This window comes from Protomyctophum bolini (genome assembly GCF_963924005.1).
Source record: "Protomyctophum bolini genome assembly, chromosome: 11".
Taxonomy (NCBI): Eukaryota; Metazoa; Chordata; class Actinopteri; order Myctophiformes; family Myctophidae; genus Protomyctophum; species Protomyctophum bolini.
This window is the reverse complement of record NC_137872.1, coordinates 40,491,151-40,509,231: the sequence shown is the minus strand read 5'-3', so window position 1 is coordinate 40,509,231 and position 18,081 is coordinate 40,491,151. Positions and strand designations below refer to the sequence as shown.

The 18,081-nt window shown below is 41.5% G+C and overlaps 1 protein-coding gene across 1 annotated transcript; it reads left to right on the top strand.

Annotated features, from left to right (window-relative positions):
• Positions 1-2,358: 2,358 nt before the first annotated feature.
• Positions 2,359-16,304, top strand: LOC308323497 (kinetochore protein Nuf2-like; the record flags this gene model as incomplete). Its single annotated transcript, XM_080775225.1, has 12 exons — positions 2,359-2,490; positions 3,777-3,851; positions 4,459-4,541; positions 5,361-5,422; positions 5,755-5,852; positions 6,322-6,395; positions 6,739-6,832; positions 10,493-10,630; positions 11,890-12,030; positions 12,545-12,720; positions 13,296-13,431; positions 16,200-16,304. 12 exons carry the CDS (start codon positions 2,359-2,361, stop codon positions 16,302-16,304), a joined length of 1,314 nt encoding a protein of 437 aa, XP_080631351.1.
• Positions 16,305-18,081: the final 1,777 nt, after the last annotated feature.

Genomic DNA, 18,081 nt, shown 5'->3' with positions numbered 1-18,081 from the left:
AACCATGTCAACGTGAGAGAGATGTGAAGATGACTTAAATACTGTATCAAAATGTACGCTTTCTACAACAACAAAAAATAACCCTTTATGTTGTTCTGTTGCACGTTTTCTATATCTACATATTCTTCTGTATTTTTATTATATAAGAAAAAAATATTTAAATTTTAACACAATCAACAGTGAGATCCATCTTTCCCCCCCCCCCCCCCCCCCCCCCCATTTGTGTTTTTTGTCATATGTTACGTTTTGGTGATGCTGTGGTATGTAAAGCATATGCTGTAATATGGTTCATGAATGTAACTAATAACGGTTCTTGAACAACTTGCATGTGCATGATAAAAGCTGGCCTGAGCCCACCGGGGTGGTGGTCCGGGCTCACCCTATAGGCTGCAATGCCATCCTGACAGCGTGCCGCGGGTTCGAACCCCGATCCCGACGACCTTTGCTGCGCGTCACTCCTTCCCATCTCTCTCTCTCCCCCTTTCCTGTCAGTCTACTTACTCATGTCCTATCAATAAAGACATAAAAGAAAAAAATATCTTAATAATAATAATAATAGTAATAATAAAGCTCATAATGTAATAGAATCACGAGTGCATAACATACAATAACATAATTTTATATATGTTACAGTACTGTACATTAAGAATCTTATGTATTCTATGGTGCTATAATGTTGCTGTTGGCGTTCAGACGTTATTTTATATCGAGTGAGTTTTTGTTATCTTTGTGGAAGGAAACAGCTTGTGGTTAAAGGAGAATTCCATACTAAAAGGCTTTCTTACCTTTCTTTGTAGTTGTTACGTCCCCATCAAAGAGGTCCAGGTGTTATTATGTGCAAAAGCTCCTTATTGGCTATATTTCCCCTACCATAAGCCCTAAATGAATTGCATTGAATTGAATGGGATGTTGTGCTAATTCGCTTATTTCCATCGCTCAAAATTATATATTTTTTGTATATATCCTCTCTTCATAATGTAAATAACAACCCAAGCGCCACACTTTACTACTTATTTTGATGGAAATAAGCGAATTAGCACAACACCCCATACATCCCATTCAATTCAATGCAATTCATTTAGGGCTTATGGTAGGGGAAATAGCCAATAAGGAGCTTTTGCACAAAATAACACCTGGACCTCTTTGATGGGGACGTAACGACTACAAAGAAAGGTAAGAAAGCCTTTTAGTATGGCCTACATACTACATACATGGCCTACATAAGAGACACAACTTGCTCTGGACATTTAATTCAAATTCATACAGTATGTGTGCTCAAGTCAACCCAGATGCTCCTCGCAGTAGTAACTGTGTTTGTTTTTTTTTATGTTTGTATTTTTTTTAAATTAATAAACTCATCAAAAGACACTGGTCTGGAGTTTTATCCGCGTTTAACTCTACGCTCTCTCCCTCCTGTAATTAGTTAGAAAAGTGGAGTGCTGTGTCATTGACTGATGACTGATGTGTGTGTATGGCTGCGGCATGAGGTCCTGAAAAGCAAAGAAATGTTGCTTAACTTATCTAAAATTTATTTAAATTTGGCATGTTCCAACAGATCCATATTGTCTCCCCAGGCTCTGGTTGTAGCCATATGTATATTTATGTCTTATTTTGTTTGTCATCTTATCTTTATCGTTATAAACAAATCAAATAAAAAAAAGCCTGCAGAAAGAAGTTTGAAACTGACTCAGGCAGCAAGGAAAGAAAGGGTATATTACCAACCACCACCACACGGTGGCACCAAATCACCAATGAGCTACCAGCTCCTTATAAAGAAATAAATCAGTGTTGCCATGTCCACTTATTATAAGCTGCTTTTATTGTTTTGTTTTGTTTTAAGTTTCTGTAAATATTGCTGGTTTGCTGTTTATTCATTTATTATTATTATATAGTATTTAGCTTTGTTTCTAGTGTAGTTGCTTGTGTGGGCTTGTTGTGTAATCCAGTCGTTCTCAAACATTTTTTCATGTCATGGACCGATGGGAACCCCCAAATAAATGGATTTGTCCACCGACCTCCATCTGAAAATGTGCCAGGCCCAGAGTCAATGCGATGCGACACGTTAATGTGAGCTTTGTAGATCGGCTATTTCCCCAAATGTATGTATTGGTAATTAATAATAAAGTACCCATAGACCTGCATGTTGCTTACTGTACATGGCTCTGGTTGCTTATTTCTAACCTGGCAACATGCAGTGCAATGAACGAATGCACCAATCAGATGCTCGGAATTCTCACCAGGAAGACTATAAAAGTGACAGCGCCACATTTGTTTGCTTTCACTGTCCTCCGTTTAGCGGTTTGTTTGGCTGTCCCTTAGTTGCTTTCTCTTCAAACAAACAAGTCAAACCATTGAAGCATGGCCGCCGCCGAGCAGTCGACCTTCCCCATGTACAAGACTGAGCAGCTGGCGCACTTTTTCCGCACGGAGGTTCTCCTGGAACAAGAAGGGAAGCAGTTCTCCAAGAGCGACCTGCATCCCGTAGTGAAGGTGGGTTTTTATTTAAACCAGTGGTTCCCAGTAACTTCCCACTTCCCAAACTTGTTCATGTCAAGGACCCCCAAAATGATTCATTCACTCATTAGCCCGCGGACCACCTATTTGAATAGATATATGCCAGGGACCCCATAATAGAAGAATGTCATGCTCTAGCAGTGATTCTCAACCCATTTTTTATCTGTTAATTTAACTCTGAGTGTAGGCCTAAACTCAGAGTTACAGACCATAAGGGTCCATTTGGTTACTAACTATCATTTAGCTGGGTACCCCCTGGAACTCCCCAGAGACCCCCCAGGGGTCCCTGGGGAGAACTGTAGGCTACTTTCCTGTACACGTTTGCCTTTTTTCTAACGGTGTATATGATCTGATTATTCCCCCCCCCCCTTTATTTTATTTTTAGTGGTGTACATCTTTATAGGCAGCCTAGATATTTAAAAGTTCAGATGAATTTAAAATGAAGGACCATGATGTAAACAAATCTTTTTGCCTTTTCTAATTGCAGTTTTTGTATTGACCTTCTACAAACCGTGAATACAAATTGTAATCTGTTGATTGGAGAACTACAGTACATTTCAAACACAACTGTTAACTGTGGACGACACCTAAAGTATTACACTTGTTTACCATGTTCAATTCATCATAATCAGATCTAGAGGGGACACAAATCCACCTTCCCAGCGTTCTGTTGCTCAGATGTTTGTTTGATGTTGTTAGCCTAGAGACACATCTAGAGTGGCAGTCTAGCCTAGACTTAATTAGATTAATTCGATTTTAATTCCCTAGACTGTCTAGGGAATTAAAATATCTTGGATATATATCCTCTCAGAGGATCTCAGACAGGGATCACAGTGACATCCAAGCAAAATATATTCTCAGGCCAGTATGCTTTTAAGAAAATGTTCTGTTTTCAGTAAATGTAAAATGTGCACTGTCACAGTTCAGACTCCAGAGCCTATATGTCACCCCCTGCTTTTTCTGGTTTTATCCTCTTTGCAGATTTTGTATTGACCTGTCAATTCAACTGTTAACTGAACCCCACACTGGTAGAAGTTTGGGCATTCAGTTATGTTCGATTCTGTTCGACAGATTATACTGCGAAAATGGCAGATCTACAAGCTCAATGTGAGCCTGTAGATTTGATCAGATACTACAGATGCTGCCAAGACAATTGTCCTAATAACATACTTAATTCCCAGGTGTTGCCAATTATGTTAATTTCGGCTCTGTTCCAATCAATATGGCAGTCATTCTCAGACTTTTAAAAATGTCCCTTCCAGCCAGAGACGGTGCAGATGTTGTACATGAGGACTTTGCAGCATGTGTTCCACATCAATCCAGAGTGTCTCCACATGGTAAGTGTTTTTTATTTCATTTTTTTTAATTGGGATTATTATAAGGCCTACCACCAGTAGAGGTGTTCCGATTCAGGTTTTTTGGGACTGATCACGATTGTTTTCCTCTCGATCGGCCAATAACGATCTTGTGTGTAAGGGGGACATTTCCAAATGTAGTATTCTCTCAAAACCCAGGTCAAAACTGTTCCTTTGTGTTCACGTGTGGGGGGGGGAGTTTAGGCCTTTCTGTCACAAAGATGCAAAACGATATTATACTATATATCGGTTTGACTTTTATACCATTTAAGTCTTAAATGGTATAAAAAATTGTTTTCTCCAGATCTGGTAAATTGTATAAGAGTTTTTCAACATTATCCAAAACATAATTGCGGTCATCTAAAATAATATTCCGCTTATATTATGTAATAGCTGCCTGTGACCTACTCAGAGGCACAGGTCATGATCTACATGCCCGAAAAGTAATTTAGTTTATTTTTTTACTTTCTGGGGCTGTGCGATACAAAATGTCATACCTCAATTGTTATGCCAAATGCAGGCATAGCTATGGGTTCATACTTATTTTAAATTTTCAGTTGTGATCTCTTTTTTTTTTTTTTTTCAAAAGCTCCCGATCAATCTCACAGAAGACATCGAAATTCCGGCGTTTCATGAGACGGCGACTGCTCTCCTGAGGCTCTACCATCGCATGTGAGAAAAATGTCCAATCTGTGAATAAATTCCCTAACCAAGACATTTTGTAAAGGTGTCTAGTAGTAACACATCTCAAAAAGACTGCAATTCAGTTTTCCTGTGACAGCTTCTGAAAGTTGGGGTACCATTTAAAGGACTTTTTAACCTATCTTCATATAATGGGTCCTCGCTAATAATCATGATAAAATGGCACAATTCTTCTACTCGGGTCTGTGTCTCATAGGAGGGCTGTGGGCACGATGGCTTCCATTTTCGCATTGCAACTTTTCAGGACTAGAAAGCCTGCAGGTTTCTATTAGCTTGGATTCCCAAATCGATGTCACTGGTCTGGCCATATGAAGATGGGTTGAAAAGTGGTGAAGTGGTCCTTCAATAGCCTTATGCAGGCAACAATTTAAAAAAGTTCTGCTTTAAGGAGTATGTGAGGGGTCAAACCAGGGTTTTTTTTTCCATCCATTGCAAGAATTTGTTAGCACGAAAAACACTCCTTGGGCTAAACGGCCATATATAGGCACTTTTCCAGGTGACCACAAACAAAATGAACGTAGTAATTCGTAACTGTAATGATATTGTGATGTCACTATCGCTGTTCTTTTTCATTGGCACATTTGAATGTTGAGGTTTCAGCCTCCAGGAAGAAACCCTACATTGCACAGAACCACACCAAGGGGTCTAATTAAGTACCGTCGCCTCATGAACATGAGAAAATACTAAAGTCACGGCACTCCGTCTTTAACAGTTGAACTGGATTTCATTGTGTTCCTCCTATGCAGCTTATGTTTGTATGCTAATTTAAATACTAATGCACTCTTTCAGGCGTCTCTTTCTACCTACCTGCCTTGTGTATGACTTCAACCTCAGTGACTTAATGTCTCCAAGTAAGTAACGATATATATATATATTTTTTAATATTGTAAATCCTACAATTTCAATAACCCATTTTCACCCGGTGCCAATTGCCTAAACCGTAATCCTTGGATCTACTCTCCCCAAACTGAGCTCATGATGCTTCCTTTAGTATGCTGACCTCCATCAGGTGGCCCAGCTGGTCAGGGGTATAGGCAGTATATAGACCAGGATTACTGTGTCTTTAGTGAGTGTACCTACCCCAGGGGACACGGGCAGCTCTACCCAGATTTGCCATTTATATTTATGCACCATTCAAATCATTTCAATTGATTCAGCATTTATTTATTTTTAATTCTCTCAGAAACAAAGAAAACGGCTCTCATCCTGAGTGGCATCATGAACCATCTTCAATTCAGGAAGCAGAGAGTGGACTTTGTTCTCGAGCACGACGGCAAATTGGTACGTCTGTCATGTTAAGATGATTTGTAGGTCCGTCATCATGGTATTTAGACTGTACAGATGATTTGTATGTCTGTCGTGATGGTCTTAAGACTGTACAGATGATTTGTATGTCTGTCATCATGGTATTTAGACTGTACAGATGGGCAGCCACTATTCCGATGACCAGTGGCAGCAGAATCAAGTGAGGTAACTTGGGTACAGTAGGTCTATTTCTGGACCAGATCGGGAGAGTGAATTTAATGAATACCAACTGAGTCGCCCCGGGCGTACAGCTGGCGGAACTGCACGGCCCGGTATTCCTAAAGTAACCCAAGTAAATTATGCTTAAACGGTTAAACCTAAGCTTAACCTCAGTAAAACCATGCCTAAACTTATTTCTAACGTAGTGAAACTACTGGTTGATTCGCGTCAAGAAGCAAATGTGATTTTAGTTGAAATGGGGTTGTGCTATACTTTGTTTTCCCAGAGGGCAGATAAGGACCGTCTCCGAGGCCTGACCAGAGGCATTGAAGATGCCCAGAAGAAGCTGGTGATACTAAAGTAAGTCATTGGAGAAGCTCAGGACACTGACTTAAGTCATTTTAATTTGCTGTACTTTCATTTGGGCAGTTTTGTTTACTTTGTGGCCTCGAGACTGACTGTGAGAAAGGGAAAAGTTGACCCGATTAACTACTGGCTGTCAAATTCAAGTGACCCAAGTTATTTTGCTCCAATGTATTTTCACTCTCGGATAACTTGGATCGTATAGGCCAGGGCATAGTCTGTCACACAACCTGGTAAAGCATTTTGGCAAATGAGCCATATTTGGAGGAAGTGGGTTGTAACTGGGTAAAAATGTGTGTTTTCCCAGACCAATGAGTTGTGGTGTGTGTGTAATGTTTAGGACTATTCCTCCAGAGCTCCAGGCTGAGGCCAAAGAGCTAAAATCGTCACTCGCTGAACAGCGTTCCACCAATGCACAAGCTTTCAATGAAGTGGTAAGTAGTATAGGCTCGTAATTAACTGTCTAGGTACCCCGACGATTTATTCACAGGGCCGCGATTCAATTGTAAATCGATCGCTCGATGCATCTCGATTCCAATACGTGATTGATGTCCCCCCTCCCTGTGTGACTAATGATCAAAGTGCTTTCTAATGATCTATAATGACAAACGGATTAATTTACTTGTATTGCACCGCAAACATACATTAAGCAGCTTTCTTTAACCCATTCTGAACGGGAACCCATTTTGGTGTCGGCATCATGTTATGCTTTAGCTATTGAAAAATAGCAGATCTACAAGCTCATAGCGCGCCACCGAGTGGCGCGCTACGAGCTTGTAGGTCTGCTATTTTTGAAAATTTGAAGAACGACTGACATTTTTTTAATCTGATCTCAGGTCAGAATGGGTTCATCAGACCAGTAGTGTGTCCAGTGGAAACCTCGTATGAATCTGATCTCAGGTCAGAATGGGTTAAAGGACCTATAACATAAAATTAAATTTTGTGTTTTTGGGGCTCCCATGTGTGTTTTCTATCCCCCCAAAAAAATTTTGAACAATCAGGCCTTCATGTCATATGGGTGTTTTAATGGAAATTGCTCTCAGAAACAGCTCGACTGATTTTGGCCTCATCGTGATGTCATCAATGTCACCCTACTTTGTATAATTCCTCCTTTTCTTCAGTCTTCAGTTGCAAATTTGCAATTGTTTACAATGTCCACCATTGTTGATTTTCCAAGCTGGCATGTAATGGAAACAAGCCTGGTTTTATCTAGCATGAGTATTATAATGACTCAAATATTAAATAATCTGCATATCAGCACCCTCTCCACCTCAGGACAGTGTGGTACTGCAGCTAAAACTGCTTTCAAAGTCCAGGAAGAATTGACAAGGCCTGGTTATATCAGAGTGGTGATTGAGGCTCAAACCATTAGAAATAACTTTGAGGGACATAGACAATATGATTATTAAATATTAAAAGCAGTTTTAAAAGGCATGTTATTTGCGCTTTAAATAATTATGAATTCTGTACCAAGATACAAATCTATTTTGACATTTGTGAATCGATTAATATATGCAGTTATGTTTTTTTTCACCCCTAGTAAGTGGCAATAGAACAAGCTTGGTTCCCACATTTCTGTGACCCACCCCTCCCTCCTCGGAAAAAAATAAATATACACATTTGAACTGGGGACAAGCACTTGCTATTTTGTGTTGCGGCAGTACATTTAGTTTGACTGTGCCACAGATAAACAATGTGATGTCGCGGTACTGACATGACTTATGTTTTTCCTTCCAGCATGCATTGAAAGAATTAATCGCGGAGGGCAAGAGCAAGCGTGCAGAACGGAATCAAGCCCTGGTACGTACATATGTCGGATGTTTGACTCAGGCCCTGATACGTGTCTGTCAATAGATGTTTGACTCAGGCCCTGATACGTGTCAATGGATGTTTGACTCAGGCCCTGGTATGTGTCAATAGATGTTTGACTCAGGCCCTGATACGTGTCAATGGATGTTTGACTCAGGCCCTGATACGTGTCAATGGATGTTTGACTCAGGCCCTGATACGTGTCAATAGATGTTTGATTCAGGCCCTGATATGTGTCAATAGATGTTTGACTCAGGCCCTGGTACGTGTCAATAGATGTTTGACTCAGGCCCTGATACGTGTCAATGGATGTTTGACTCAGGCCCTGATACGTGTCTGTCAATAGATGTTTGACTCAGGCCCTGATACGTGTCAATAGATGTTTGACTCAGGCCCTGATACGTGTCAATGGATGTTTGACTCAGGCCCTGATACGTGTCTGTCAATAGATGTTTGACTCAGGCCCTGATACGTGTCAATGGATGTTTGACTCAGGCCCTGATACGTGTCAATAGATGTTTGACTCAGGCCCTGATACGTGTCAATAGATGTTTGACTCAGGCCCTGATACGTGTCGGTTAGGGAATAGGGATGCAAACAACTGGCCATCAGCCAAATTGATTGATTTTTAAGTGACATTCTTTATAAATATCACATAAAACTTGTATTATGCACATGCCATGGTCGCATACCATTTACATGTGCATGCTGTGATGGTTACACAGCGGACTGACCTCAGGCTTCCTTCTATGCATGAGGATTCCAAGCTGCTTCTTTTCACCTGGCGGTGGGGGGAGGGAGAGTTTCCCCGGCCCGACGTAGCGTGTGGAAGGAACGCGTTATTTCCGACCGGTTCCTTTCCCCTCCATCAGGCACCCTGGCTGGCCAGGAGGAGGTAGTTTAGAGACTAGGATTACTGCATGTATTTTGTGAATAAGGGACACGGGGAGAGATGAAAACTCACCGAAGCCTTTCACCAACCCCACCTCGGGTATAGGCGCTGATAATGCGGAGGAGAGAACATTCCCACAGTGTCACCAGCGGGAATCGGAGTAATATGTAGAATTGACATTGTTGCAATACGGTTTTATATTTGCACTGTACAATTTTAAAGAATTACACTCCTGTGAAGTGAGCGCACGCCACCTTTTTATTGATCAATTTGCATGTCCTCTGTTGTGAAGCTGTATTCAGACAGCCAGCAATGGGTAGAACGCTCCCAAATAAATGTAGTGACACAATCTGCATTCAAATAATTTCCTAGAAGCTTTGTCATTGGTCAATTTGCCTGTCTGCTTCCTGATTGGTTAGTCATTGCGACCAGGTTTTTTTTTTCACTCAATGACAAAGCTTCTTCTTCTTGAATACAAAAAAAAAGAGGTCATTAAAATGTTGACATATTATTGCTTATAGCAGCTTTAATGGATGGTGAGGTGAACAGAGTATTTCCCCATATTTTAGTTTGGTGGTACCAGATCATTGTCGCTCCCCCTAGTAGTGTGGGTTTACTCACTTTGGAGAAGTTGGTCAGGCATGAGGGGTAGTTAGTCGGGTATGATGGTGAAAACTGGTGGTGAAAACTAGCACCTGTGCTAACTCACTGTAAACTATGCATCCACAATTTGTACAACTGTGCAATGAGCAATGTAATTATGTCCATGTCAAATAAATGAACATAAACATATAATTGAGGGCACTGTCCCTTTGACTAGCTTTAATGCCAAACCCATTTGTTCTTTCGTTTGAATGTGACTGTGCCCCCAGACCCAAGAATCGGAATCAAACTTTATTGTCACATTACAAGTAACATGGGTGAAATTCTTGTTTGTGCAGCAGCTCATCATTGCAGTTAAAAAGAAGAAAGAAAGTGCCTAAACTACATGGTACAATGTATGCATATATAAAAAAAAATTAAATAAAGTGATGTAGCCTATTATATATAAAGTAGTCTCTACTAAAAGGAGACCAATCCAGTTCAAACTCTGCGGCGTCACCAGTCCTATTTCTTGTTCAGCAGTCTAATTGTGGACAAGTAGAAACTGTTCAAGAGTCTGGTGGTGCTGCTCTTGATGCTCATGAAGCGTTTGCCCGGCAGTGGGCGCAGAAGTGTTTTGAACAGGCTGAAGGTTCTTGTTTGAATGTGACTGTATCCCCAGACCCAAGCTGAAGGTTCTTGTTTGAATGTGACTGTGCCCCCAGACCCAAGCTGAAGGTTCTTGTTTGAATGGGACTGTGCCCTCAGACCCAAGCTGAAGGTTCTTGTTTGAATGTGACTGTGCCCTCAGACCAAGCTGAAGGTTGCTGTCAGCACCAGGTATGAAGACAACGCGGCCATCCAGTCTCAGATCCTGGAGTCTCCAGAGGAGCTGGAGATGGAGATGGATAAGATGAAGCAGACCGTGAAGAGCATCAAGGCTGCCACGGTCAGTAGGGCGGGACGGGATCAGGTGGTACGATTATCAGAGTTCCCACAGTCATACAAGTCCTGGTAAAATGTGTGCGAACCTGGGATTCTGCTAAAAGGATAACAGAAAAACACCTTGTTTCAATTCATGGAGACGTGTGTGTGTGTGTGGGTTGTAAAGATGATCTCGTTGGATGTGTTCATAAAGGTGTCTACAGTCTCATATAAATGTGTTCCAACCCAAATCCCTTGGGGAAACTTTGTGACATCTGCTGAAAGATGGTAGCCTGGTTTCCAGCCCATAGACCCCGCCCACTCGACTGAGCGCACTGGTTCTGAATGCTCTCAGAGTCTGACAATCAGTCTAGAAAGATGGGGTACCCTTATCAACTAATATAAGGCAAAATGTTCCAAATTTCATTATACTTTAAGTAGCATGTGATGTGTCAAAGTAGGGGGTTTTCATGATTCTGAATCCATTGCAAGCATTAGCTTTGTACAAACTACACTCCTTTGCCTAAAAATGCCCATAGTGGTCATCACAAATGTGATGAGGTCAGCACATTTGGACACATTAGGGCAAGTGGCTATGGCCGAATTTAGCCCAAGGAGTATTTTCGCGCAAAACATCATTAAACCCCCCTAGTTTGACATGTCACATGCTACTTGAAGCATAATGAAAATGTTGGACTTTTGCCTTATATTGGTGGTTAATGGTACCCCAACCTTCAGCATCTGTCACAAAGCTTCCCAAGGGAGTTGGGTTGACCGTTATCTCTGTATTGGATAGGTGAAATCATCAGTTATCAGCACCTTTCAATGAGTCCAATATGGCCATACTGGCATACTCGCCCCTTGGCTGAACGTGTCATTTCGAACACTATTGTCGGCGCATGGAAACTATAGGGTCTACTAATATACTATTCTCTGCCTATCGGGACGCAACACGGTCGGGTCTGGTGGCCGTCGCAACGCTCGGCACGCCGCCTCGCTCGGCGGTGCCTCACGGCCACCAGACACGGCGCGCCTCCGTCATTGGCATAATCACCCGTCACAATAGGTGATAATGACATACTGAAACGGTGAGTATGGCCATATTGGCCCTATTGAAAGGTGCTGATAACAGATGATTTCGCCTATCCAATACAGGGATAACAGTCGAATGGGGTGGTTGGAACAAATGTATGTTATAGTAGACATAACATGAACCCATTTGTGAAGAAAGCTAGTGGTAAGCATGTATATATATATTTGTCTAATTTTCTCCAACTATACCAGGTAAAGTCAGATGAGTTTGTGGTGGAGCTTCAGAGCAAGGCCCAGGTTCTGAACCACGGCGACTCTGAGGTGCAGCTCATCTGCAGCCTCCTGCAAGACCTGCACACTGGCCTGGAGAACGGCAAGCAGGATGTGCTGGAGGTGAGCGCCGATGGGAGAACTACTCGTGTTTTTACCTGAGTAAAAGTATCAATTCCACTATATAGAAATGCTCTGTTGGTATGTAAAAAGTCTGGCAGTCAAATTTTACTTCAGTTAAAGTACAAAAAAGAATGTGTTGATGCCAAAATAATACATTTAAAATGTATTTATCTTTTGATAATGGCAGATCTACAAGCTCGGCTATTTTAAAACAATGTTTGCTAAGGATGTGTATTGTGTGTATTCTAATCAAACCGCAGGAGGCCTTGGACGTGTATACGAGTCTTTTTATTGATGTATTTCTGTTCTTTTTCCCAATTTTGTAGGCCTCAAGATAAGGTAGATTATAGTTAGTCACCGATGTACACAGTTTTTAAATGTACAAATATTTATTTCCAAAGAAAATAATACATAATGGGTAGTTAAACTAGTCAACTAGTAAAAATGACTAGAAGTGAATGCCCTAGTCTGTGTCTAGGTGGATAAAAGCGTAGTTTGTGTGCGCGGTTTTTAGGTGGATAAAGGCGTGTCGGAGTTGGAGAGGCGGCAGAAGGAGCTGAAGAGCCTGGCCACGGAGGTGGACAGGGAGAAGAGGTCGGACGCCATGAAGCTGGACAAGCTGTCCAAACAGCGGCTCCGCAGGAAGAACATGAGGGAGACGGCGGAGTGCCACATCCAGTCTGTCATGAAGTACGTATACAACGGTGTCCTCTCTCAGAGTGTCGGTAGTCTTGTGAAGCCAGACAACTATTCCACAATCTCCCCAATGCTATAGAGTCTGGAACTACACCTCTGAAATCCGAGTACTCGATATATTTAGCTTATTTTTGTAATTCCTTTTCTGATAAGCAGTAAGCTATATATGCCTAGATGATTTCTATTTATATTAGGATAAGTTTGCGCTAATGTAAAGACGAAACTGAAGTGGGGAGGAGGCTCCATTTCCTTTATATTTTACTTATGATAGCTCTTCGTTGCTCCAGACTGTATGATGGAAAATTGCCAGAAGCAAGTCTGGCAACGCGAGACTAGAGCGTCAGGAACTTTCAACACTTTTCAATCAAGCTCCATTATTGTGCCTTCGAGCCACAAGGACCACGATTTGATGAGACCAGCTGGCCTCTCAGACCCACTTGGATTGTTTTTCTTCGTGTTTTTTTATTAAAAAGTAATTAAATGTTTGTAGTCTTTATAAAGATGTGATCATCCCGAAAGGTCGGCGCACAATAAAACGTGTTCTTGGTGAAATGTCTTGTCCGCAACAGGAAGTCTGACCTGTACCCTGAAAAGCAAAAGGAAATGGATGACTACATCCGGAAAATCAACAAGGAGATGCAGCCGCTAAAGGCCAAGATCCAGATCATTGTGGACACTTGCGACAACCACACGCGTAAGGCACAGGTGCGTATCAAAGGATGACATGCGTAGGACACAGCTACGGTGACTTTCACAACTTTTGGTAAGCCCTTAGACAGTTTTAAGAGCCATGAAGGTATTTCATTAAAATAATTGGTACCATTAACGCAACCACTTAATAACAGTTTATTTATTTACCCACTGATAATGGGAACCTCTTTAAATGGGCATGTGACGTGTATTAAAGGACAACTTTAATTGTTTTTTTTCAACCACGGTTCATGTTTTAAGTTATTAGATAAAGTATAAGATGGTTATTTTTCGTTTTCATTTGCTGCTTTCTTTCGTTTTAGCTATTTTTGACAGGGGGGGCGGGGGCATTTTTACAAAATGTTATAGCTATTTATTTTATTTACTATAGTCCTACTAGACCCCAGGAAATTACATCTGGCTACAAAAGATCACTGAATGTAAATAATAATAAAAATAAATCGCTATCAAATTTTGTAAAAATGCCCCCACCCCTGTCAAAAATAGCTATAATCGCTAAAATGAAAGAGCAGCAAATGGAGAAAAAAAAAATAACACTCCTCTTTTACTTTCTCTAACGACCTAAAACATGAACCTTGGTTGAAAAAAAAATAAGTTGTCGTTTAAACTAAATACATGGTTTAAATCTGCCCACTGATACAAGACAGTCCATCCTTTACATCTTTTAAACCTATAAAACATGGATCATGGACAAATTGTAAATGGGCTAAAATGTATGTTTCTTTCTTGGATATCCTTGTATTTTATGTGAACTTATTTAGGACGACCGTTGAGCCCATTCTACTCTATGGCTCCGAGACATGGACACTTTAAAATAAATTAGAGAAACGGTTGTATGGCACTTGCACACGCCTTCAAATGAGAGCGCAAAGTCTCTCTTGGAAGAGCCACCCATCGACTAATCTAATATACGGCAGCCTTCCCCGTGTTTCTTCACTAGTCCGATCCAGAAGAACAGTTTGCCGGCCACTGCTACAGAGCAAGGCCGGATATAGGCATGGGCTGGGGGGGGCAATGCCCCCCTAAATGCCGCGACTGCCCCACCAAACGTGATGGCATGCAAAAATCCCAAATTTCAAAGAAATAAATGGTCAGAGCGCTCTCTGCTTGAATAACCAGCCCTGATTTGTCAAACGTAACGTCCCTCATTCAAAGTAGTTACTGATTGGTTAGGAGGTGCAAGGAGGGAGTGGCCAGTCGCTTCAGCAGTTGCTTGTATTATACACGCCGGTCCACACAGGCTCACAGCACAGAGCACAGCACACATTCACACTGCCTGTTAGCTAGCTGCTCAGCTACAGTTCTTTCGCCGTCTGTCACCGAAATAATTTGGTTACTAATACTCATTCTCCAACTTTCTACTTGATCTCGTTCTCTCTATCGCTCTCTCTCTCTTGTAATTTGAAGTGAATCAACCCGACCGACTAGCGACTATGCGCAAATTTTTGGTTGCTAAAGCTAAACCTAGCACTGCTAGCAGCGAAGCTGCTGCTGGCAGTGCTCTTGTAATTGGAATCTCATCAGCATCATGCGAGAGCTCTTTCTCCACTTTGTCCTATTTGTGCCGGTTGATATAACCATGTCTACAGAACTAAATAAATAAAAACTATAAAAAAGATATAAAACAAAAGACAAAAAATACATAAAAAGTAAGATAGATAGATAGATAGATTAGTTAGAATATATTAGATAGATTAGATAGATAAAAAAACAAAAAAAAACAAAAACAATAAAGCAGCCTCAACAGGGCACAAGCCAGTGTTCTATTTGTGCCGGTCCCAAGCCCGGGTTAATGCAGAGGGTAGTGTAGATAGATGGAGATGAACTGATATGATGATAGCATAGTTTTCTATGCATTTTGGGGGGATTTGACACCCCAAATTTTTTTCGCGGCGCGCCCCGTGTCGCCCGCAGACAAGTCGCCCCCCCTAATATTATATCTGCCCACCCTAGTGGTGCAGGCTAGATCCGGCCCTGCTACAGAGCTGACAATGAGGTTATATCTTCCCTTCTCTGAAATCCTGCCTCAAAGCAGAAAACTGTCGGTCCCTGATGTCATCACTAGGGACACGTGCATCAGTAAGCAGGAACTGGGGATGGCACCGGGACCGGAAAGTCTGGCGTGGCATTGTGAAATCCATGATCTCGACCGTGGTCGAAAAATGATGAGGTCAAAATTAGGCCTTTATTTTTTTTTAAGGCATAAATTATGGTTTCACCACGATTTCAATGCTTTGCTTTTGCTTACAACGCGTCACAAAGTTGTAAGCAAACGTAACCTTCGTCTTCAATGTTTGTGAAACGCAAACATTGAAGACTAACTTGAGGACGCAAATTCTGATTGGCCGGAATGAGATGATGTTCACTGGTACTGTAAGAGTGCCCCTCACTTAACAAGGGTGTTTTTTCCCCCCTATATACAGGTGTAATGTTTTTTAGTTCAATGTTTGCTTTAAAAACACCATTGACAAAGAAGGGGAAATTACGTCTTGTCCCTAACACAAACATTAAATGCCTTAACAATAAAGCTAATTTAATGTTATGTCAGTTTGTTTTACAGTACATCACCTAATGATAGCAACATGAGTTAGACTTTAATATATTAGCGCCCCTCACTTCACATTCATTTTTTTTACATGAATATATGGACACTTCCACATGGAAGCGATGCAAAAGAAAATTGCGACTATCTCAAATAATTTGATTAGGCCATTATGTGATAATTGTGACTGTTCAACTGACGGAAGCGTCTTGTGTTGCAGGACCTGTATAACCGGCTGTCTGCCGCTCTGGATCGGCTGCACAAGAGCATCGAGGCCAGCCAAGATGAGATTCATCTGACCCTCCAGGGCCAAGGAGAACAATGAGTGTTTATTTCCCCCATCTTTTGTACGTCTTGTGTTTTTTTGTACAATAAATTTTGCATTTGGAAAAAATCTTGTTTGTCACAAGATTTAACAGCATGATTTCCATTAGTGTTTAACCCATTAAAACCGGGGAAAGTATCAGTGTCCACGGGACGGGTGGCTAGAGTGGGACTCTTATACATAGTTTGGATTTTAGGTGGTTCGGTGACCGCCGAACTACAACATGACGTCACGAGCCGCGGTGAAGAGCAAACCACCGCCACAGCTCCAGCCCTTCTCTGTTTTTACCACCGCTCGACGTTATTTCAGCTCCGGTGGTCGATCAGCTCACCACCGAAAATCCAGACTATGTCTTGGGCCTTTACTGTATTTGTGTTTATTTGGGAATGCTCTGGAGGTTATGTTGTGGGACAGGACTGTTCCTGACCTGGGCTGTATTGGTGGTGGGTGGGTTGTGGGTACACGCATGCTACAGGGTGGTTGGCACACGCACTGTTCTCCAATACTGCAATATAAATATACTGTTAATACAGAACATCTGTGTGCTGTGGCTATTTTTGTGGGGGTCCCGCTTGCCATTTCACACCAGAAATGATGTACAACATCGGCTGTCTTCCACACAATAACTTGGCCCATGTCATTGGACAGTAAAATAAGCAATAGGCCTACGTTCTCATTGCCATGCAAAAATGGCCACACATGTTGGGCAGTTAAAGGGCAGCTGGTGCCCAAGTAGCAAGTGTACAGGCTGAGTGTAATTAAAAAGTGCAAATCAAAATATTCCAAAATTATGGAGACTGACTTGAAAATGTGGTGTAGCCTACATGTTTTCTCGATGGAAACCTTTGGTTTAATAAGATTTTGAAGTGAAGCTGATGGATTTTATCAGTCTGATCAGCTAGCCTGGGCTTCTTTTCGGTATAGCCTTTGATCTGGGCAGGAGTGGATGATATGCAAGTATTGTTTTGTAGTCGACGGGCAGGAACAACAAACCCGAACTTCCTTTTCCATCAAACCGATTTTTCTCAAAAGCTGCAGGCTACGAGAGCTTTTATTGTTATTCTTCCGTTTTGAGGGAAAAGGAAGTTCGTGTTTGTTGTTCCATATGGAGTGGACTACAAAACAATACAACATGATGTAACGATATCATCCGCTCCCAAGCGGATCATATACCGAAATGAAACGGACCAGCCTCTTTCCTCCGAGGTGGTGGAAAGCCTGGTGAGGCGAGGTTAATGATCAGCTAAGCTGATTATATTCAATAATGACATGGATGGATTGATTGAAATATGTATTAACAGTTTGCAGAATACAGTACATTTCAAGCACAAACTCAATACAAAGACTGTTAACTGTGTGGACGACCCAATTAAGCATTGCACTTGTTTACAAGAGGGTCCATGCAAGTTCAATTCATCAAAACATTTAGAGACGTACAAATAGACACTTCTATATAGACAAAGAACAGAACAGGAATTCATAAAGGAGGTAAAAAGGGAAAATAAACTCATCCAGTGAGGGGGGATGTGTAGACTAGAGCAGTGGTTTTCAACCAGTCATATCGTGGACCTGGTCCATTATTTATTCTGTATTTATTACCATTATAAATTATTTTACCATTATACCATGACATTCTGGGTGAACCCCATAGAGCTATAAATGAGGGGGGAACCCTCGCAGTGTAGTAGTATGTTTCAGTCCGGACGAGAGAGGGGCGGACGGGAGCAGTGAGATTCTGTGTTCGTCATATTTACGTTTGCACTGCTGTGCCCTGCTG